The sequence below is a fragment of the Haliotis rufescens genome, unplaced genomic scaffold (assembly GCF_023055435.1).
Source record: "Haliotis rufescens isolate VD_foot unplaced genomic scaffold, xgHalRufe1.0.p SCAF_3, whole genome shotgun sequence".
NCBI lineage: Eukaryota > Metazoa > Mollusca > Gastropoda > Lepetellida > Haliotidae > Haliotis > Haliotis rufescens.
In genome coordinates, this window is record NW_025964001.1 from 36654667 (window position 1) to 36675696 (window position 21030).

General features: G+C 44.9%; 1 protein-coding gene across 10 annotated transcripts in view; it reads right to left on the reverse strand.

Annotated features, from left to right (window-relative positions):
- LOC124118980 (ubiquitin carboxyl-terminal hydrolase 34-like) overlaps positions 1 to 21030 on the reverse strand; it is a 99157-nt gene that overhangs the window by 23332 nt on the left and 54795 nt on the right. For 6 of the 10 annotated variants that reach the window (XM_048402911.1, XM_048402910.1, XM_048402907.1 and 3 more), the window contains 15 exons: positions 18575 to 18628; positions 18204 to 18326; positions 17454 to 17518; positions 15944 to 16073; positions 14949 to 15014; positions 13734 to 13814; positions 13449 to 13531; positions 13224 to 13302; positions 12513 to 12677; positions 11778 to 11957; positions 10589 to 10693; positions 4107 to 4163; positions 2610 to 2714; positions 1752 to 1899; positions 246 to 343 (listed from right to left, as the gene is read on the reverse strand). In XM_048402911.1, the coding sequence (XP_048258868.1) occupies positions 246 to 343; positions 1752 to 1899; positions 2610 to 2714; positions 4107 to 4163; positions 10589 to 10693; positions 11778 to 11957; positions 12513 to 12677; positions 13224 to 13302; positions 13449 to 13531; positions 13734 to 13814; positions 14949 to 15014; positions 15944 to 16073; positions 17454 to 17518; positions 18204 to 18326; positions 18575 to 18628 (1539 nt within the window). The remainder of the gene's footprint in view (positions 1 to 245; positions 344 to 1751; positions 1900 to 2609; positions 2715 to 4106; positions 4164 to 10588; positions 10694 to 11777; positions 11958 to 12512; positions 12678 to 13223; positions 13303 to 13448; positions 13532 to 13733; positions 13815 to 14948; positions 15015 to 15943; positions 16074 to 17453; positions 17519 to 18203; positions 18327 to 18574; positions 18629 to 21030) is intronic. The other 4 variants (XM_048402915.1, XM_048402916.1, XM_048402909.1 and 1 more) reach the window with 1 other exon arrangement.

A 21030-nucleotide genomic window follows, 5' to 3' on the forward strand; every position in this document is an offset into this window, starting at 1 on the left:
GCAATATCACGGCGGGGGACACCAGAAATGGGTTTCACACAATGTACCCATGTCAGGAATCAAACCCAGGTCTTCAGCGGGACAAGCAAACGCTTAAACCACTAGGCTACCCGACCAACCCTACAAATTTAAGGACAGCTATCTAAAAAGGGACAAATTTAAGGATAAACACTCTCCATCTGTTTCGCTACAAACAGTTTATTGGAAACTACGACTGGCTAATGTAGCCAGGAAATGATACTCACAGCAAACTCTTTGTGCGGACTGAGCATGCTCCTGGCGGAGCGGAAAGACTGACGGAAGTGGGTGCTGGGCACCAGGGACACCAGCAGGAAGGCAGCAGCTGTGGCAGAACACGATCTCAGTCAGTACCAGCACATTGTACAGCACGTGTCAACCATGTACAACAAGTCCAAGTACAAAGACCAAGTACAGGGTCTCGATCAACAAGACAACTTTGACAATTTAATTCTACCATACCAGTCAAAACTCACGTCAGTTTATTGAAATGAAAAGCCCAAGGCTGTAGGTTCCATGTACCGTATTTTCTTGAGTATAGTGCGCACCTATGTATAATGCGCACCCCCCTCTAGCGGGTTCAGTATTTTGGAAAAATAATATTCGAATACCAAGCGCAGAAAAAAAATTACACCGTAGAATCTACCCCTTCAGCGAAGTCCGGCAAACGAACGGGTGAATTTGAGATAAAAAAAAATCACCAGACATGTTGATTTACCGTTTAAATAGTATTTATTGTTCTGCTAGGCATTGATTGTTTTATATCCAGGGATTAAGATTACCTTGTGTATTTTCTCGTAAACTAAGCCGGAAACAGCAATCAGCCGTACACACGTTTTCTTGGAATTGACCGGTGATTCGGTCAAGACACACCCAATAATATAACTTTCAAGGATTTTCAATGCAAGGATCGGCAAAAATTGTATCTGAAACTATTTTTTTGATCAGGAATAATATATTCCAATATCTTGTTTATTTAGATGCAGCCTTTACTAAACATATTTAAAATAATAATAACCCTAAGCGAAGCAGCTGATCGCTATTCCCGGGTATTATTTTTTACATGGAACCAGTCTGACCAGTCACCGTCAAGGCTCACGCGCACGTGATGGCGTGATCGCGAGAATTTCATGTTGACATAGAATCGTCAAACAAAAACAAATATGACTTTTAACGAGTCAAAGTATGGCATTTATGATATATGTATCCATTCTCTGTCAACTAAAGTTCGTTTCAAGGCGTCAATAGCGGTATTCTGACTGTGGTTGCTGTTAATAACGGTGAGTTGTGCGATCTTCCGATCGCTTCACACACGATCTCGAATTTTGAATAAAATTAATGAAATAAGTTACAAATATAAGTCCAGATATACAAAGAACACTTTTTATAGCCAGACAGTGTAATTACATGATTAATTTGCGTACTTCAGTATGGATTTGTTGACCTGGTATTTCCGGTGTTTCGTGCTCACGGTAATGTCTTTCCATGGGGGAAAAAAACATCCAAACTCATAATTCGTGTATAATGCGCACCCCCTTCTACACAGCTGTGTTTTTTTTTTAAAAAGTGCGCACTATACTCAAGAAAATACGGTATACGTGGACCACTTTTGGTGAAACCCTGATGATATGATACTGACAGAATAAGGATTATCACAGGTCAAATGAGTAACTCTAACCACGGCTCCCTGCACTGACCGTTACACTGGCCCGCTTCCCATGTTCTCTACTTACCATTGCGGACCCGCACATTGTTGTGAGCAATGAGGTACGGCTCCACCCAGTTGTCCATCTGGTTGAGAGTCCAGGCCTGGGCCAGCTTGTTGCGAGTCACCTGACCGGTCATCCACTCCAGGCATTGTTGCGGACAACACTTGGTCAGCTGAAGACATGGTCAGCGTGGTTTAGCAGGTGATGTAGCGATTACTTAGGAAATCAGGTTTACCAAAGAGAGACTAAGTTCCACTGTAGCCATTTCCAGTCTAGGTCTAGATCATGTATGAGACTGAGACACTGACTCATGACTATGTTAATCATTATCTGCTAGGTACATTAAAGTTTACTGATACAATAGGAGGCGTGTTCCTCTGATTAGTGTCAGGAGTACATTACTGACGTAGCCGGACATCACATGATCACACATTAAAGCAGGTATTCCAAGATGCCTGTCACGGTCTTTCCCTCCTACCCATGAATGCTCTACATACATCCTACAAACAGAGCAGCTGACATTAAAGTGAGTTCTTCCACTACGACTTCCAACTGACCAAAGAATAGTCTCTCATCAACAGGGTGATCAACAGTATTTAACACATCTTCCAAAGGCAAGGAAGTTCGGCAAGGGTTGAAACTGGATTCTTATAGTCAGTTAACTTCCCTTGCCTCGGGAAGATGTACTTAACACATCTGAAGCAATACTTCTGGCTTTAACAATTCATCAGCGAAAACTGGTTTGTTGGGTTTAATATCTTATATATTATCATTCAATTCCACCATATATTTATCATTGCAACAAATCCTGGAGTCCCATCAACACACAATTCGAGTAAAAAGCCTACAGAGCTCTGTCACGATACAGTGATATGTCCTCACCTCCCAGAACCTCTGCAGCACATACTGAGTGTACTGTGGCATCCCGGGCGGGCCGCCCACAAACTCCACCAACATGGACAGCAGCTTGAAGAACGGCTGGGATTGCTGCAACACAACATCATGTACTGTGATCCTACAGCTGTACTGAGTAGTGGAAAACTTTCTTACAAATAAACACCTCTTCATTTGGTTTGTCTTCTTTACTTACGTTAGATGTCTAAATTTTGAAATACACTTAGCCTCCATTATGTGAGACTAAGTATCTAGTATTGTTAAAAGGATTTTATTCTGACAGTCAGCAATTTTCACACTATACAGTAAACTATGGTTATAACGAACACGCTCATAACAAACTGACGGATAAACAAACTTACTTTTTTTGTCCCAACTATTTGCTGTAGTTATGCTGTGTATATGCTTATAACGAACTACGGTTATAACAAACTAAAAGTAGTAGTCTCTTTGAGTTCGTTGTAACCGTAGTTTACTGTTAGTTCAAGTTTTTCATAAAGTTATTCAATGTCACTTTGCAAATTTTGTTTGTTTAACGCCGCACTCCATCAACGCAATATTCCATCTATATGACAGCTGTTTGTAAATAATCTGGACCAGACAATCCAGTGATTGACATCATAAGCATTAATCTACGCAATTGGGATACGATGACATGCATCAACGACCCTGAACACTCGATCCTGTTAGTCGCCTCTAAAGATAAGCATAGTCACCTTTTACAGCAAGCATGGGTTGCTGAAGACCTATTCTAACCCAGATCTTAACAGGTCTGCACTGTAAATCTGGGCCAGTCACACAGGTGATTGATAGCGTTAACAATGATGCATGACACCGTGGTACAAGGAAGTAAATTCAGCAAGGTCACACATTGTAATCATCCGATTCTCACTACACTGGTGTTACAAGCATGGGGTACTGTAGGCCTATTTTTCACCTGAATTCCCCGAGGAATTTTTTTTGCTAAGAGCAGTTAGATACAATGACACTGGTTGCACCTGTTTGCAATAACCTGTAAATACCACTCAAAGATTTGAAAACAATCCTGTGTTTGACAGGAGTTTAAAACCAAAGGGAATCCTGGGATCCGTGAGTGTTGCTGGTACAGTTTTTTAATCATGGGACCATTTATTAATAATTTTCAACATTAGAGTCATGACAAGTGCCCTTTGAACTTCAAGCTTGATTTTGAACACTGTTCAACAGCCTTATATTTCGAAAATATCAATCGTCTGTGCTGTATCCAGACAGCTCACAAGGGAGTCCATAAATCCATTGATTTCATCTGGCACAAACACTGTTTATCTTTGAAGCAATCTCAGTCATTTCTTGTCAACTTCATATCCCTCATATATCTAGCCATCTCATATATACCTCTCACAAGAAGTTCAGGACCAACTGACTCTTCCTATTACTACAGTTAATCCCTCATGAGGTTTCCTTACATTCTGTGGAGTGGTATGGAATAGCCAACTGCGGACTTACCTCTGGGTTCAGTTTCCTGATGGCCCCGAACACCATATTTATCACCTGTAACACATTCTACAGAAATGAGCACCATGACATTGCAATGTGTAACACTCCAGAAAAACGTCAAAAACTCCCCTTACATTAGTAATATTTATTGCATTCTACAGAAATGAGCAACATGACATTGCAATGTGTAACACTCCAGAAAAACGGCAAAAACTCCCCTTACATTAGTAATATTTATTGCATTCTACAGAAATTGTAGAATTTTCCTATTCGGAATATTCTATAAGTAATACGTTACCACTGTTATACCGAGGCTGTTGTCTCCCACAACTGCTGCTATAGCGAAATCTACCACAGAGATCTCAATTACCTCATGCAGCACGTGCGTAGCCACCTAGCTGCCATGTGACACCCTTCACTCTTGTCTCCTGCGAGAGCAAGTGCTCGGGGGACGGACGGGCGGGCAGCAGCCCAGTGGTAACGTATTACTTATAGAATATTCCGAATAGGAAAATTCTACAAATTACATTAAGTAATACGTTACCACTGTTATACCGAGGCTGACTACCACAGTAGGCGGTGGGGAGCACCTACAACCCGAATCCTGACTGCTAGCGTTCCTTCCGACCAGCGGAAGTAAACACCAAGGCGGAAGCACTCGATGCGCATGCACCTAGCTAGGCGTTACCCTATAGGAATACCAAAGCACTGTCAAGCGCATACCGTAAGGCTCAATCGTCATTGCCAAAACGATTGGTGACTCCAAACGGCCCCACTGGATAGGTATTTCATCGCCGCAGCGGATGAGAACACTGTATCCGCGTGAGCTTAATCTTAGATCAGGTTAAACAGTCGAAAAGAGGGAAATTAATTTCATTCAGACCGTATATCCCAGAGCAAGCCTACTTAAAGTATGCATTAGGCGCGTGACCTAATTCCAGTATTTGTAAGCATGCATCACAAGGTTGGGATACACGACAGACAATTAAAGACATAATTGTCAAAATACAAATAAGGACAAAGCACACAAAAAGCCGCCCTCACCTGTGGTGTGAGTGCGCTGGTTTGCGGGACCCCAACTCCTGTACCCACGGCAGTGGGAACAATGGAGTCGACCCAGATTGACCACCGTGCAAGGTCAGACGCCTGAGGAGTTCGGAATTGCGCTGGGCACACCCCTTAGGTGCCCGCTTGCGCCGCGATCCGCGGGTCAAGACGGTGCACACTCTCCACGACGGCATCAGCGACCTGTTTGAGGTAATGATTGGCAAAAACCGAGTCAGAACGCCAGTAACAACCTCGTAATATTCTGCGAACAGAGATATTCGAGTGTAGGGCAAATGTTGCCGCTAGCGCCCTGATCTCGTGCGGGTTTGACCCCGCTACCGGTAACCCCCGAGACCGGTACGCCAGATTGATGACAGAACGAAGCCACAACGCAATCGAGTTGCGAGTTATGTCAACCGTGCGATTAGGGTTACACGATATGAACAGACGGTCACGCCCTTGTCTACGTTCATTCGAAGCCTTAAGATAATACTTAAGGGCCCTAACCGGACACAGCGCTCTGTCCTCAGTATCAGCAGGATGTAAGATTTCTTTGAGTGATCTTACAGTGAATTCTCTCTCCGTTTGCCCGACTCTCTGATTCTTGGCGACGAAGCCCATGAGCAGGCCCAGGCGGACCGCTCCTTCGTCACCCCTATCGAATCGTACCTTGGCGACATCGAGTGCATGAATTTCGGATACACGTGCCGCCGTGGCAAAGGAGAGGAGAAATGCTGTTTTCCAAGTCACATGCCGGAACGAAGCACTATGCAAGGGTTCATACGGAGCTTCCGTAAGTGATTGCAACACTAGGGAAAGATCCCAGGCCGGTGCCCGAAGGCGGCCCTTCTTAAGATCGTGCTGATTGAAACCCTTGATAATACCCCGTAACACCGGCTCATTGGAGAGACTGGTACCCATAGCAACGTCCCGTACCGTAGCAACGGACGAGACATAGTTGGCAATGGAACCCCCGGAGAGTTTCCGGGTCTCTCGCAAGTGAGACATGAAACGAGCAATATCCCGCACAGATACCTTATCTGGCGAATGAATGTGATGTTTACAACACCACTTCGTGAAAATAACCCAACGTGCATTATACACCTTCTGGGTAGAATCACGATGCATACTAACGTATGCCCGAGACGCCCGGCGAGAAAAAACTTTACTCCACAGACGCTCGGTGACAACATCCACGCGTGCAGATTGAACTGCCCTGCGTTTGGATGAAGCTGACGGGTGTGAGGGTGGATCAAGAGATCCGGTCTCACAGGCAGTGGAAGTGGCGACTGCGTGACCTGGGTCAGCAAGTCGGGGTACCACGATCTGTTCGGCCACATGGGCGCGATCAGTAACATTCGACAGCGAACTCCTCGGAGCCGGCTTAGAATGTGTGGTATCAACGCTGTCGGCGGGTAAGCATAAGCGACCAAGCCCGTCCAGTCTAACGCGAGAGCATCGGGATCGATGGCCCTCGGGTCCGGGATTGGTGATACAAACAACGGGAGTTGATTGTTGAACCGCGTTGCGAACAGGTCGACCATCGGACGACCCAAACGTTCGCACAGCCACTGAAACACTACTGGGTTCAGCATCTACTCTGTGGGGCTCGGATCCTGAGGCCTCGATAGAGCATCGGCCAGTACGTTCCGCACACCTGGGATGTGACGGGCGCGTAACTGGCACGGGACACTGTCCACCAGAGCGTAAAACTCGAACGTGAGATCGAGTAGCGAGTGACTGTGGGTTCCCCCCAGTTTGTTCACATAGGACACTACCGTCGTGTTGTCGGTCGCCAGCATGAGCCGGGCGTCGACGAGACGATGCTTCCAGTGATTGACTGCGTTGATCACTGCCTTGAACTCGAGACAAGTGATGTGAAGACCTAGTTCGTCTACGCACCACAGCCCCGAGCTCACCTCCCCCTTTAGATGGGCGCCCCAGCCCACTAGAGAGGCGTCTGTATACAGGGTCAACGTGGCCCGGTAGGGCCGCATAGAGACTCCTGATAAGACAATGTAAGGGACCGTCCACCACTCCAGATGCGGTCGGAGCCGATCCGGGAGGGCGACGGTCGCACTGTTCACCTCCGTTGCTAGCAACTGGATTAAAAACCGTTGCAGCGGGCGGAGTTGGAGACGACCCCGTGCGGTGCAGTCCTGGGCTGATACAAGTAGCCCTAACAGCTGTTCCCAAAAGTGAACAGTCTGTTACACCGCTAAGACTTTAGCAATCATCGCCTGAATTTTGTGCCACCGGTCTGGGGGGACAAAGAGGAGATGGGACACCGTGTTGAACCGACCTCCGATGAACAGCAAGTTCTGAGAAGGGGTTAACTCGCTCTTGGGGAGATTGATAATCCACCCAAATTGCTCCAAGAGCCGACGTGCGAAATCGAGATGGCGTGACAGGGTGTCCGTCATTCGATTTGCTACTAGCGAGTCGTCCAGGTACGCGAAGTACCGGACACCCCTCCTGTGGAGGAACCCCACTATGGGGGTGGTTAACCGGGTGAACAGCCAGGGAGCGGACGTGTGAATCATTCTGAGTTCGGCACTGTCCTACTTGGGAACGAGAAATATCCTGGAGTAAAACCCCGGTGTTATTTCTGGTAGAGCTAACTCCCGTACTGCCCCTTCTCCACCAACCTGCCGATGGCATCGGCGAGGATGGGAAGATCGGTTTCCGAATCGAAACCTGCCAACGGGGCAACGGTGAGCGGCGGATTCGCTTTGAGATCAAGCCGATAGCCGTACCGAATCGTGTTGACCACCCACGGGTCGTCGAACACTTGTTCCCAATTCTCCCAGTAAGTCTGGAGTCTGGCTCCCACTGGGGAAGGAGAGGGGGCCCTGACAGGTTGCGGCAGGCGCAACTGTCCAGGGCCAAGTGACTCGGGTTCGCCTAAGGGCCAACCGAAGTTGGCGCTGTCGGCATACGAACCCCTCCAATGAGAGTCACCTGGAGGGGCCCTTGCCGTCCGTCGACGACTTGGGCTTCCCCCAGTTCCCCGTTTTCCCGCGAAAGGGCAGCTGATTGCCCATACCGGAGCCCTCAGGGCGGGGCTACTTCCCAGAGGAAGAAGAACCCGACCCCTTAGACCTACCGGCCGCAGCAGCCTGGGGCGCGCTCCGGTTAGGAGCGGCACCCAGGCGCCTATGCAGGGACCCAACAAGAGCAAGTGTGTGCCGAGAGTCCTCGGCAACGTACTCCAGGGAAGCATTTAAACTGAGCAGGCAGTTGTAAATGCGCTGGTCACGGTCCGTGGGAGAACCTTCGACCAGACGGGCCGCTGCAGCCAAGTAAGTGTCTCCGTGAGACATGGAGTGCCGAGCGAGGGCGTCCAGCTGGTGCAAGGTAGCTTGCGTTACCGTAGCAGCCGGTGGGGCACGGACACCCAACCGCTCAACATGGGCCTCCGCGGTAGGACCAGCCTCGGGAAAGGCAAGGTCATGTACCGGGAATAAACCCTTTCTCCACGACGTCGGAGGCAACGGGAGACCCCGACCGGAGGCCGCCGCGAAGGCGTTCTCCAAGGAAGGCTTGAAACCGCGCAGCAAGGTTGATGCGGGGAAAGCCGAGTCGGAAGACTCATCGTATACCTCGGAGGAACCCACAGTCGTGGATTCCCCGCGGTACCGGCCGGGGCATGTCCTCAAAGAGGTCATAAACCATGGCCACGCGGTCCTAAACCGATAGCGGGAGCAACGGTTCGGGGGAAGGACCGGTGACCACGGGAGCCGCCGCCGTACCGGTGGACCCCGCGTCCGACCCCGCGGCCACCGAAGTGGCCGGGGACGGAACAGCCAGCGGCCTATCCTGAGATAAGGCCGCCAGCTTGGAGTCCACAAGTTATGCAAGTAATGCAGCGACGGAATCCCCGGACAGCACACGGGCCGCCAAGAGATCCGCCGCTTTACCGGTGGACCCCGCGTCCGACCCCGCGGCCACCGAAGAGGCCGGGGACGGAACAGCCAGCGGCCTATCTTGCGATAAGGCCGCCAGCATGGAATCCACAAGTTTCGACAACAATGCGGCGACGGAATCCCCAGACAGCCCGAGGGCCGCAAGGGGATCCGCCGCAGCCGAGGAGGTGGTACCCGCACGGGGACCCTGACCGGACGAACCGGCCACCACAGGGGTGGAGACGGACTGTACGTACAGCCGGTACCGCTCAAAATCCGCAGGCCCCAGACCTTCGCACAGGATGCACCGGGTGTCCCCGCAAGGAACCCTGCACCGCGGGCAACGAACGTGGGGATCCCGGGACGACAAAAACTTTCTGCACACCCCATAACTCCGAGGAGCAGGGGTAGAGGGGGTGGATACTGGGGACATATCCATGTCAGACATTGATTGTTTGCTATAAACAAAGAACAAAACATGGTTACAATGCACGCACCACAATGATTCACAAACGAACATTTTCACAAGAAAATAAACGAGCAATGTGAACATATAACATACACATATAACTTTTATTAAAGAAATAAGTTATGTTAACCCCCAAAACATACAAGAACAGGGGAAACGTAAAACACAACGTGCATACGCGAACCCCGCAAGTATATAGAAAAAAGGGCGGGAAAAATTTTCCGTTTGGCGGGAAAATTATAACCAAGCGTAGCTACCGCAACGCCCCATAAAAGCACAGTTTATTAGAGAATAAACTATAATAAATATCACCAAATCTTCAAGGAACGCTTCAGCAGGAGAAAACACGTCTTGCTAAGCAGACGAAGGAGACAAGAGTGAAGGGTGTCACATGGCAGCTAGGTGGCTACGCACGTGCTGCATGAGGTAATTGAGATCTCTGTGGTAGATTTCGCTATAGCAGCAGTTGTGGGAGACAACAGCCTCGGTATAACAGTGGTAACGTATTACTTAATGTAATTGAGCACCATGACATTGCAATGTGTAACACTCCAGAAAAACGGCAAAAACCCCCATTACATTAGTAATATTTATTGCATTGGGAAGCACATCACATGTCTACAAAATGAATTTAGTCCACATCAATCCACATTTTCTGGAGTTATTTGCCCACACCCATTTCCAAACACTTACAACATGGCCTCCCGACCTTTCAATCACTAATCGATGATGCTGACCACAAACAGCTTTACCTCGTTTTTACATTGAACGTAACATACAGATATAAAATTGAATTATTCTTTACACATAATCAACATCTTAGTTAATAAGTAAACATACAACTTCATGGATGACAACTTCTGGTTTATATTCTTTGGCAAAGTTACAATGTAGACTCTTACACCGTTCTCATTCCAGTTTGAGAGCGGAGTAAGAATCTACTTGAACATCGAAACTCGCTAATGTAATAAAACAAAAGTTTTCATCCATAGAGTTGTATGTTTTCTTATTAACTCACCAACTCCTAGAATGCCAATCAAACAGTTAATATCTTAGTGTTAAATACTTACTGCAACTGCAAGTGTTTCATTATATCTTGTTAAACTAAAGATGAGATTGCACGACTGCCGGATGTTGATATTGTCTCGGATTTGATTGAACAGGAATGGAAAGCCCTGAAAGGACAAATGAAATAGAATATCATGACAACACTGTCAATAATGCCATTAAAAAAATCATAACATATTGTAAATTTGTTCAAAATTGCAATATAGGTAATAATATGAGCATGAATTAAAGGTTGAACGATGACAGGATAACACACTGGGCAGTTTGGAGAGCAGGGCCAGTCCACAAAGATATCTATGTTTGATAAGTTAAGACAGTCTTTGTTACTAAGATCGTAGTGAGAAATTGGTCCAGGATTCTCCAGGTGATTATACTACAGAGCACTGCATGAACAACTGCCTATGTCTCAACTTGGTCTCTCTCTACAAGCAGCATGGGATCATAGGACACATTCCAGCCAAGTAAAGCTCTTGACAAGAATAAGTTGCTGGGCCAAGCAGCAGCCGACTTGCACAAAGTGATCCTGGTGCTACAACTATTTTAAGTGTATGTTGATGAGTTAGAAAAGTTTTAGCACTGAGATAATTCTGTGCAAGTGTGGAAAAAAAAACCTCATTGTCTACATGTACAATGCACACCCCACACCACACAGCTGTATGTTTTGGTTAAATATGTGCATTATACGTGAGAAGATACAGCCCTGATCTGTTTCACAAAGCAATCATAATGCTACAAGTATCTCAACTCCTATATGTAAACACAGACTTAAGGCAGTCTTCGTGCTACGTATCATAACTCCTATATGTAAACACAGACTTAAGGCAGTCTTCGTGCTACGTATCATAACTCCTATATGTATACACAGACTTAAGGCAGTCTTCGTGCTACGTATCATAACTCCTATATGTCTACACAGACTTAAGGCAGTCTTCGTGCTACGTATCATAACTCCTATATGTAAACACAGACTTAAGGCAGTCTTCGTGCTACGTATCATAACTCCTATATGTAAACACAGACTTAAGGCAGTCTTCGTGCTACGTATCATAACTCCTATATGTATACACAGACTTAAGGCAGTCTTCGTGCTACATATCATAATTTCTATATGTAAACACAGACTTAAGGCAGTCTTCGTGCTACAACGGCTCTGTGAAGCTTGTCCCAGCCCTGAATCCTACTCCTCCTCACCTTGCCCCCTATGATGGAGTTGTAGTCCTTCTCCGAGAGATGCAACTGTTTTTCTGCCCGAGACTTCTCCACCAGGAGAGCTATCAATGAGATCATCTTCTCCAGGGACATGGGGCGGTAGTTGTCATCCGTCAGGGAGATCACATCTTCTTCTTCATCATCGTCAGACAGGATCTCGACCTACAGGCAGAAAGGAAATAAATAAGCCACATTTACTTTACAAGACATCAGTATCTAGCAGTGTACTGAGAGAGCAACAAGCACCTTACCAAAATGTCACACTGTAAAAATAAAGAGGTCAAATCCAAAACTCAAGTCTGTTTTCACGGAACTGTCAGCCTCCTCACAAGCAGATCAATACATCCTCAAGGCACTGAGACATTCAACTTGCAGACATAAGATGCTCTATGGGTAATATAGCTGGAGAAACGAGAGATTAAAGAATGAGTTAGCCATCTAGCTTTGGGTTGCAATAAAAATAATGTTATGGTCACGGAACACGTCAGATATGGTACCTTTGAGAGGAAAGATCGGAATAATTTTGCTGTAAACACTGACTTCCTCTCCAATCATTGAGATCACTGAGAGAGTGAATGTTGTACACAGCTATACAACACTGTGTCCTGTAAATCACCAAGTCCCAAACAAACAAGTATCATGACAAAAGTATGAGCAAAGGGCAAGATGATAAGTCACAGAGCTTGACCACCAGACCCCAACTGTCGTCCAACTTACGTAATTCTCCTGGGCCTTCTGACCCATGTAGAAGGCGATCATGGTGGAGATGGCGTTGATGCTGATGAGGAAGTTACACTCCTCCTCCCCCGTCTTGGCAAACTCCAGCAGGAAGGCGAAGTACTCTGTCAGGTACTTGCTGTGTGGCCGCACACCGTGTTCGATCTACAAGACAAATACATGGTAATGGTCATTGTCATATAAGGGTCCAGCATATAGGGCATGATATATAAATACATCACAATAGTACGAATAGTTACATCTCACTAAATCTTCCAAGATCAAGGCACTGGCTATGTAAATATATAGAAGTATGATTCTGAAATCTTAAAGTTGAACATGAAACTGTTACGCCACTTCTCAAATAAAGACTATATGTGCTTAAATAACTTATAGTGAAAATAATCAGTGACAGGGATTATTTTGTTTTAACATGGGGTGGCACATGGACACACACCTGTTTGCACCCATACAGGACTCTCTCTACTCAACTGAATGCGAGAAACAAAACTGACCTATTCCCCCAACACAGTGTTTTTCAATATTTACATGTGCTTGAAATAAGTGAAAATGTTAAATTGAAAATTATTTTCATTAAATTGCATATGAATATGCCTGTGGTCTTTCCTACATTACTGAATAAAGAAATTAATTAATTGACTCCTGCATCTATGGACCATGGACTGAGAGCATAATCAGATCGTGACTTACGATGGTGAGCATCTTCTTGATGAACCTTGTCACACACGACCTGTTCCCTATCTCCGTCACATCCACAACACCATCCTCACTGCAACACCAGCAACACATGAACATGAACATAAATTAAATCAGGAGCCAATAACGATTTACTATTCTGAAAAGAGAACTTAACAATTAGTCATTTCAACATTTCATCTAAGTCTAATTAAAATTAGATGACAAAACAGTTCTCACCTCTCCACAATTGGCTGCATGTAGAGATCGAAGTGGGAGTGGCGCAACTGACCAATCACATGAATCACCAACCTCTGGAACATCTGAAATAATACAACAAATTAATATAATATGGTTGAGGATTTTCTTTATTGTCCTGAATACCCCAAAATACAAATGAAAAACCAAACCAATGTGTATCAAAACTCTCGATTACACAAATATTTTTTAATACATTACACTTCAACAAATCAATATTAAACATGTAAATATTTGATTCCCTCCCCCCTACAGGTGTGTACTTACCTGTCTGACCATCTGGTTGGGACACTTGATGAGTATCTGCTGGGGCCACCAGTCGCTGTCAGCCATGTGGTCCAGGAACCACTGCAACATCAACACAACACATGAAGACAACACTGGTCACAGTGAGTGAGTGAATATGGTTTTACGTCCAGCAAATATCATGGCGGAGTACACCGGAAAATGGGCTTCACACATTCTACCCATGTCGGGAATCAAACCCGAGTCTTCGTCGTGACTAGCCAAGGCTTTATTGTTGTTGTTGGTTTGTTGTTTTACGCCGCACTCAGCAATATCCCAGCTATATGACGGCGGTCAGCCAAGTCCGGGACAACCAATCCCCATTTTACAGATACACATAGGGGCCATACAAGTATACAACCAAGGAAGTGTTCCATCTCTAAGAGTTTAACAAGCAACCCAATCACTACCCTCAGTCTCATGTTCTTCACCTTGTGACCAGCTAGCTAGAATGTCAAGTGGTTTGGTTGACGGTTTGTTGTTTAATGCTGCACTCAGCAATATTCCATTTATGTAACGGCGGTCTGTAAATAATCGAGTCTGGACCAGACAATCCAGTGATTGATATCATGAGCATCATTCTACGCAATTGGGACATGCATCAACCAAGTCAGCGAGCCTGACCACCCGATCCCGTTAGTCGCCTCTTACGACAAGCACAGTCACCTGTTATGACAAGCATGGATTGCTGAAGACCTATTCTACCCCGGATCTTCACAGATCTACAATTATTATGAATGATCCTAGGTTTCTTGAAGTCTACTGTTTAGTACTTGAACCCATGGACCCATTAAAACTTTATTTGTAACATTAGGGTTATAACCTAATGATAAAAGTTAAGGATTTAGTGGGTCTTGATTCAAATACCATAGAAGACCTGAAGGACCCCAGGACCCCAGGAACCCCCTTACTTTCAAACACTGACTTGACTTCCTTGCCTTATTTGGAACACCACGTTTGATCAGTGTAGAGGCCGTTAGTCGCTGTTAGTCGCCTCTTACGACAAGCATAGTCGCCTTTTACGGCAAGCATGGGTTGCTGAAGACCTATTCTACCCCGGATCTTCAGGGTCTGAACCAGACAATCCAGTGATTGATGTCATGAGCATCAATCTGTGCAATTGGGATATGATGATATGCATGTTGAGTGACCTATGTTTGACTTATTTCCCCCAGTCCATTAAGAACAGAGACTCACCTCACAAGCGGCTGGGCAGGAGTTGAACTGTTTGGTGAGCAGCTCAATCCACTGTAACATGGTGGGCTGAAACAACGGCAGACATGGGTTTTTAAAAACAATCTGTTGCTCCTCTTGTCCTTAATGAAGAGATACAATCAAGATTATCAAAACAAGGCAAAAAGTGAGCAGGGCTCACTAATACCCTCCATGTTACATGTTACTAAGTTCAAAACATAAAATAAACAATATTTTCTCAGAAAATCCACTTATCAAAATCAAACCTTGCAATGCACCTCTCTTATGGGGATAGAAACTGTACAATTGGCTAAGAATCTATGAAGTAGTTTTGAAGTTATAGGTTGAACAAATGTTAAAGCAAAAAATAAAATAAAAAATTTGTTTTTTCTCAGAAAATATACAAATCAAAATCTAACGTAGATCTGCCATAGGTAGAGAAAGTGTCAACTAAGTTTGAAAATAAACTATTCAGGAGTTTTCAAGTTGTAGGTCACACAAAAAAATGTCCTCAGAAAGATGGACGGACGGAATTCCTTGGTATAACTATATAACTATATATCCCAGCCCTTTTAGGTCAGAGTTTAATAAGAAAATTATTACAATGGCATCAGAAATGTGAATAATCAGGACCACCATGCCGTAGAGCCTCAACAGCATTATCAATCAGAGTGAGTGAGTAGGATTTAACGCCGCTTTTAACAGTATTACAGTTATATCGCGGCGTGTCAGCTTAATGTGGGAGGAAAGTCTGAAGTGATGCAGGTATCAGACGTTTACCACTTCGGTGAAATCCACGAGCACGGGTATGGTGCTGACAAACCTAGAAACATAATCGGGGCGAACCGGGATTCGAACCCACAATCATAGGTTTCTGGCGTGTCCAAGGGACGCAACTCTGCACAGCGAATCGCGGTGCCTTAGACAACTGGGCCACCTGTGCCCCCTTATTAATCAGAATGTTGTCATTAATATTTTACCCTTTGTGGATGTCTTACCTTTTCTTTGGCATGAATGAGTGTTTCCAGGACAAACGATGTGGAGAGTTGGGCTGCCTTGAGGGGGACGATGCTGTTGTCATCCTTGGGTAGCGTCGTGGTGATGTAGCCGCAGATCTGCCACATGAACCTGCACACACAGCAACAACATCTGTTACATTATCTCTGAACTCAGGGAACAAGTCGGGGTGGTACTACAAATGTACTTCAGTAGACTTATGTTGTACAAAAGACCTATACAAGGCACTGGGGTACAATGACATTAAGTAACTATACAAGTCACCGGGGTACAATGACATTAAGTGACTATACAAGTCACTGGGGTACAATGACATTAAGTAACTATACAAGTCACCGGGGTACAATGACATAAGTACCTATACAAGTCACTGGAGTACAATGACATTAAGTACCTAGACAAGTCACCGGGGTACAATGACATTAAGTACCTAGACAAGTCACCGGGGTACAATGACATTAAGTACCTAGACAAGTCACCTGGGTACGACATTAAGTACCTATACAAGTCACCTGGGTACAATGACATTAAGTACCTATACAAGTCACCTGGGTACGACATTAAGTACCTATACAAGTCACCTGGGTAAAACGACATTAAGTACCTATACAAGTCATCGGGGTACAATGACATTAAGTACCTATACAAGTCACTGGGTACAATGACATTAAGTACCTATACAAGTCACCGGGGTACAATGACATTAAGTACCTAGACAAGTCACAGGGGTACAATGACATTAAGTACCTATACAAGTCACCTGGGTACGACATTAAGTACCTATACAAGTCACCGGGGTACAACGACATTAAGTACCTATACAAGTCACCGGGGTACAATGACATTAAGTACCTATACAAGTCACCGGGGTGCAATGACATTAAGTACCTATACAAGTCACTGGGGTACAATGACATTAAGTACCTATACAAGTAACCAGGGTACAATGACATTAAGTACCTATACAAGTCACCAGGGTATAATGACATTAAGTAACTATACAAGTCACCGGGGTACAATGACATTAAGTACCTATACAAGTCACCGGGGTACAATGACATTAAGTAACTGAAAAAGTCACCGGGGTACAATGACATTAAGTAACTATACAAGTCACAGGGGTACAATGACATTAAGTAACTATACAAGTCACCAGGGTACAATGACATTAAGTACCTATACAACAAGTCACCGGGGTACAATGACATAAGTAACCAATTCAGTTTGTTGTTTACTCATACCATACTCAGCAATATTCAAACTACATGACCACAGCCTGTAAATAACTGAGTCTGGACCAGACAATCCAGTGATTAATATCGTGAACAACGATCCATACTGTGGGGTTAGCAAGGCATTCATTTACCGAGTCGGACCTGGCTATCCATTAAATCACCCACCGACCGGGAAAGGTTGCCGGGTACCAACTCTCACCCCGGAATATCCACAGGGAAGTATACAACGGAAGGAAGTATGCGTGTTGTCACTTACCCGAAGTAGGTGTGTTCGAAGAGATTCTTGTCCTGTAGAAACTGAGTATTGTCTTGCCAGATCCACTGAAATATGACCAGGAAGTCAAGAATAGCCATCTTGTTATTGCAGTCTATGATTCCGAGAATAGACTTCATACACCAATGGTACTCTCAACATTAGTTACATCTTTTCACAATTACCAAAGGTTTTGTTTAAACTGTCATTTAACTTTCAAATTTTCAATGAACTGAGAGATCTCAGACTTTAGCGCAAGGTAACATTATGTGGAATATTTTCTTAAAATCAGAGCTTGGTTAAACTACAAGGCTGTATTCTTAATAGTTGGGATCGTGTGTAGTCCTCTGACTGCAAACATCAGTCGTGAGTTAACCAATCATAACAGCGGTAGAAACTAACATATTTAGTCCACTAGTCCTGAAAATGACAACATATAGCAAAAGCTTTTAAAACGTCAAATTTCTACTAGTCCCTATGACACTGTAACTAAGTGTTGCTTGGCAAGGACTATAGGACTAGTGCCAATTTCTATCACTGTCGTAATGAGTAAGTGAGTGAGTGAGTGAGTATGGTTTTATGCCGCTTTTAGCAATATTCCAGCAATATCACGGCGGAGGACACCAGAAATGGGCTTCACACATTGTACCCATGTGAGGAATCGGACCCGGGTCTTGGGCGTGACGAGCGAACGCTTTAACCACTAGGCTGCCCGACCGCCCCTGTAGCATGAGAAGAGATCTAGATACTCACATCACCGAGGTCCTTCGACAATTCAAAATTGAATTTCTTTCTCTCCTCTGCGCTGTCTAAGATTTCCTCAGGCTTCTTGCCCTTGGGACATCTCTCATAGAACAGCATGTAGGCACTGTTTGTCTGGGGACAAATATAGGGGCAAATACAGGAATAGCCCATTCTTAATCCAGAGACTTGTGTTATTAACATTATTAAACATATTTTTCAGAAAAGTACTCATCCTCCCAGATTTTCACTGAGATCAGACAAGTGGTAGTGTCAACTCCTACAATCATCGGTACAATCTGGAACTGTTACTTGACATTAAAAACAAAACATTCATTATCGGTGATTACAAAGAAACATAGAAAACTTAAGTCTTGTTTTACCTTTTCAAACGAGAAGTCCATGAACTTGTCAGTGACTGAATCATACGTCTTACTCTGTAAAGACAAATCAGGAAGACTTTTTCATAAACTAATCAACTTTTGAAAGGGATACACATCAAGGTGAGGTGACATGGGTTTAACCTCAAGTCCAAGATTATTTCCCTCATAAAGCGACGTGTGTGGCTGCTTGTACTAGTCTGGACTTTCATACAGCTAGCCCACCGAGATACAATATCATAGTTTAACATGGAACCCCACTCAGACACATTATACCCTGACTCCAGGGGTCGATTTAACTGCTTGCCCATTGGCCCACGGCCAGTTAAAAAAACACAAAGTTGTTGGCCCACCTGGCTAGTCAAAAGTTCACCCCTTCTCTGTGTATGTTTAATTTTTAAAGTTGCACACTGCTCGTGAATCACATAATTTCGAATCACATATTTAGCGGGGATGAATGGTGAACTCAAAGATCATCTTGGTAGAATGACACAACTGGTGGCCATTTTGCAACGTTGTGTACAACAACATCTTTATTTGCTCATTAAATTGCCACGAAATGAGGCAAATGGAAGCCAGCACATAATCTCAGAGTGCAGGAAATGGCAGTTTACTGGTGATGAGTTCTAAAATTTTCAGAGCCCCCTGGGTATCTCATTCATGGCCTCCAATAGTTAGTTTTGGGCCAGTTAGTTTGGAGAAGGGCCAGTAACCTCTGAAAGGAGAAGCCCTGCTCGCTACATACAAATTTGTTGTTCAGTCTACACAAGTGACCCTGAGCTGACCAGTCCTTGTTTTATCTACTTAATGCAGAGCGCCAGGCAGGGTAACAAGTACCAGCTTTTACCGTCTTTTGGTATGACATGAACCAGTGGCTTTCTGTTCTCCAGGCTGACATTCGACCCACCACACCACGGATGCAGTTGATATACATTGAACAGTGCTCTCCAGATATATTTAATGCAGGTAGGTAAGTGAGAGAATGGTATTTGCTCAAAGCCACATCAACAATGTTGCATCTATCTGTGGCTAGTACACAGGTGAAGCCAGATAAGATGATCCAGACTTCACGAATAATTTATTTATTCTCTATACCATTGCTTGTTGATTACACTGCATGATTCCTCACCAACATCAGTGTTTAACACACCCACCTGCCTGACAGCCCGAAATGTTCTATTTTGCTTTCGGACTGTCAGTTTTGAATAGTTGCATGCCAGATGGAAAGTTGACAATCCACTGGTATATTTTTACAAACCTGTAGAGGTTATGAATTCTCTGATGAAATCCTCCTTGGGGCACTTATTGCATTTTCCTTGCTCAAGAAAATCTATATGACATAGTTGTAACCATTTTCCTTAATAAAAAATGTTACCACACAAAAAACTTCGTTTTTGTATGATATACGACCACCCTTACGGGGCCTCACCCCCAACGGCGCCTCACGCCAGGGGGAGCAACTCTCACCCAAATCACTTTCCATATGTCAAATGCTGACGGAATGTGGGGAGGTGGGTGGCCGTGCCCCAAGGAGGATTTCATCAGAGAATTCATAACCTCTACAGGTTTGTAAAATTCTCTTTCTGATTAAATCCTCCTTGGGGCACTTATTGCATCAAGACAGACTCCCAAAGATAATCTAGGAAGTGGCATCCGTCAGCAACAGGCGTAAATAAATACATCGTATTTGATTATTCAACAGAATAAAATATTGAGTTCAATAAATGGAACCAACCTTATCGTGAGGCACCACCGTCGAAAGGCGGGGGCTAGAGACAGGGCGTGGTCGACCATATATTATGATAAAGCCTGTTTTTGCGGCTTGTCATAAGTTGAGAACTCGAAACACCTCCCACCCCCCCACACTTTTTTGAACAAGTGATATAAGGGCGTAGATCACGAGAGACCATAACCAGCGCTGAGCTAGGCCAGAGGGTCCCCGAGGATCGAAGGAGTGCGTGCGCAAAATACGAGTATTATCGAGTAGTAAGGACTGATATTTATCGACCGCAGAAGATAAAATCCGGACCATTACTGAGCAGTATAACCGGAAGACTGTCTAAAATCTCGAATGCTCAATCAGCTAGAGATTAGAACTTTGCCCAGTTCGGAGAACTGACTGACCAAACCGAGTACGCTCGCTTGAGTGTTTGTCGAGTTGGTAAGGTTTGATGAATCGTGCTCGGCTGGCTCCAAATAGCCGCGGAGCAGATCTGCTCAATGGGCAGAGCCGCGGCGTACGCTTTTGACGCAGCCACTGCTCTAACCTAATGAGCCTTCAACCTGGTAGGGGGGTCCCTGCCTGTAAGCGTATACGCTGTACAAATGTTTGAAACTATCCACCTCGAGATAGATTGTTTACTCGCAGGTGAGCCAACCTTCCTACCGCAGTAACAGCAAAATAGTTGGTTATCCTTACGGACACCCATATTTCTGCTGATATAGGCCTTGAGAGTCGT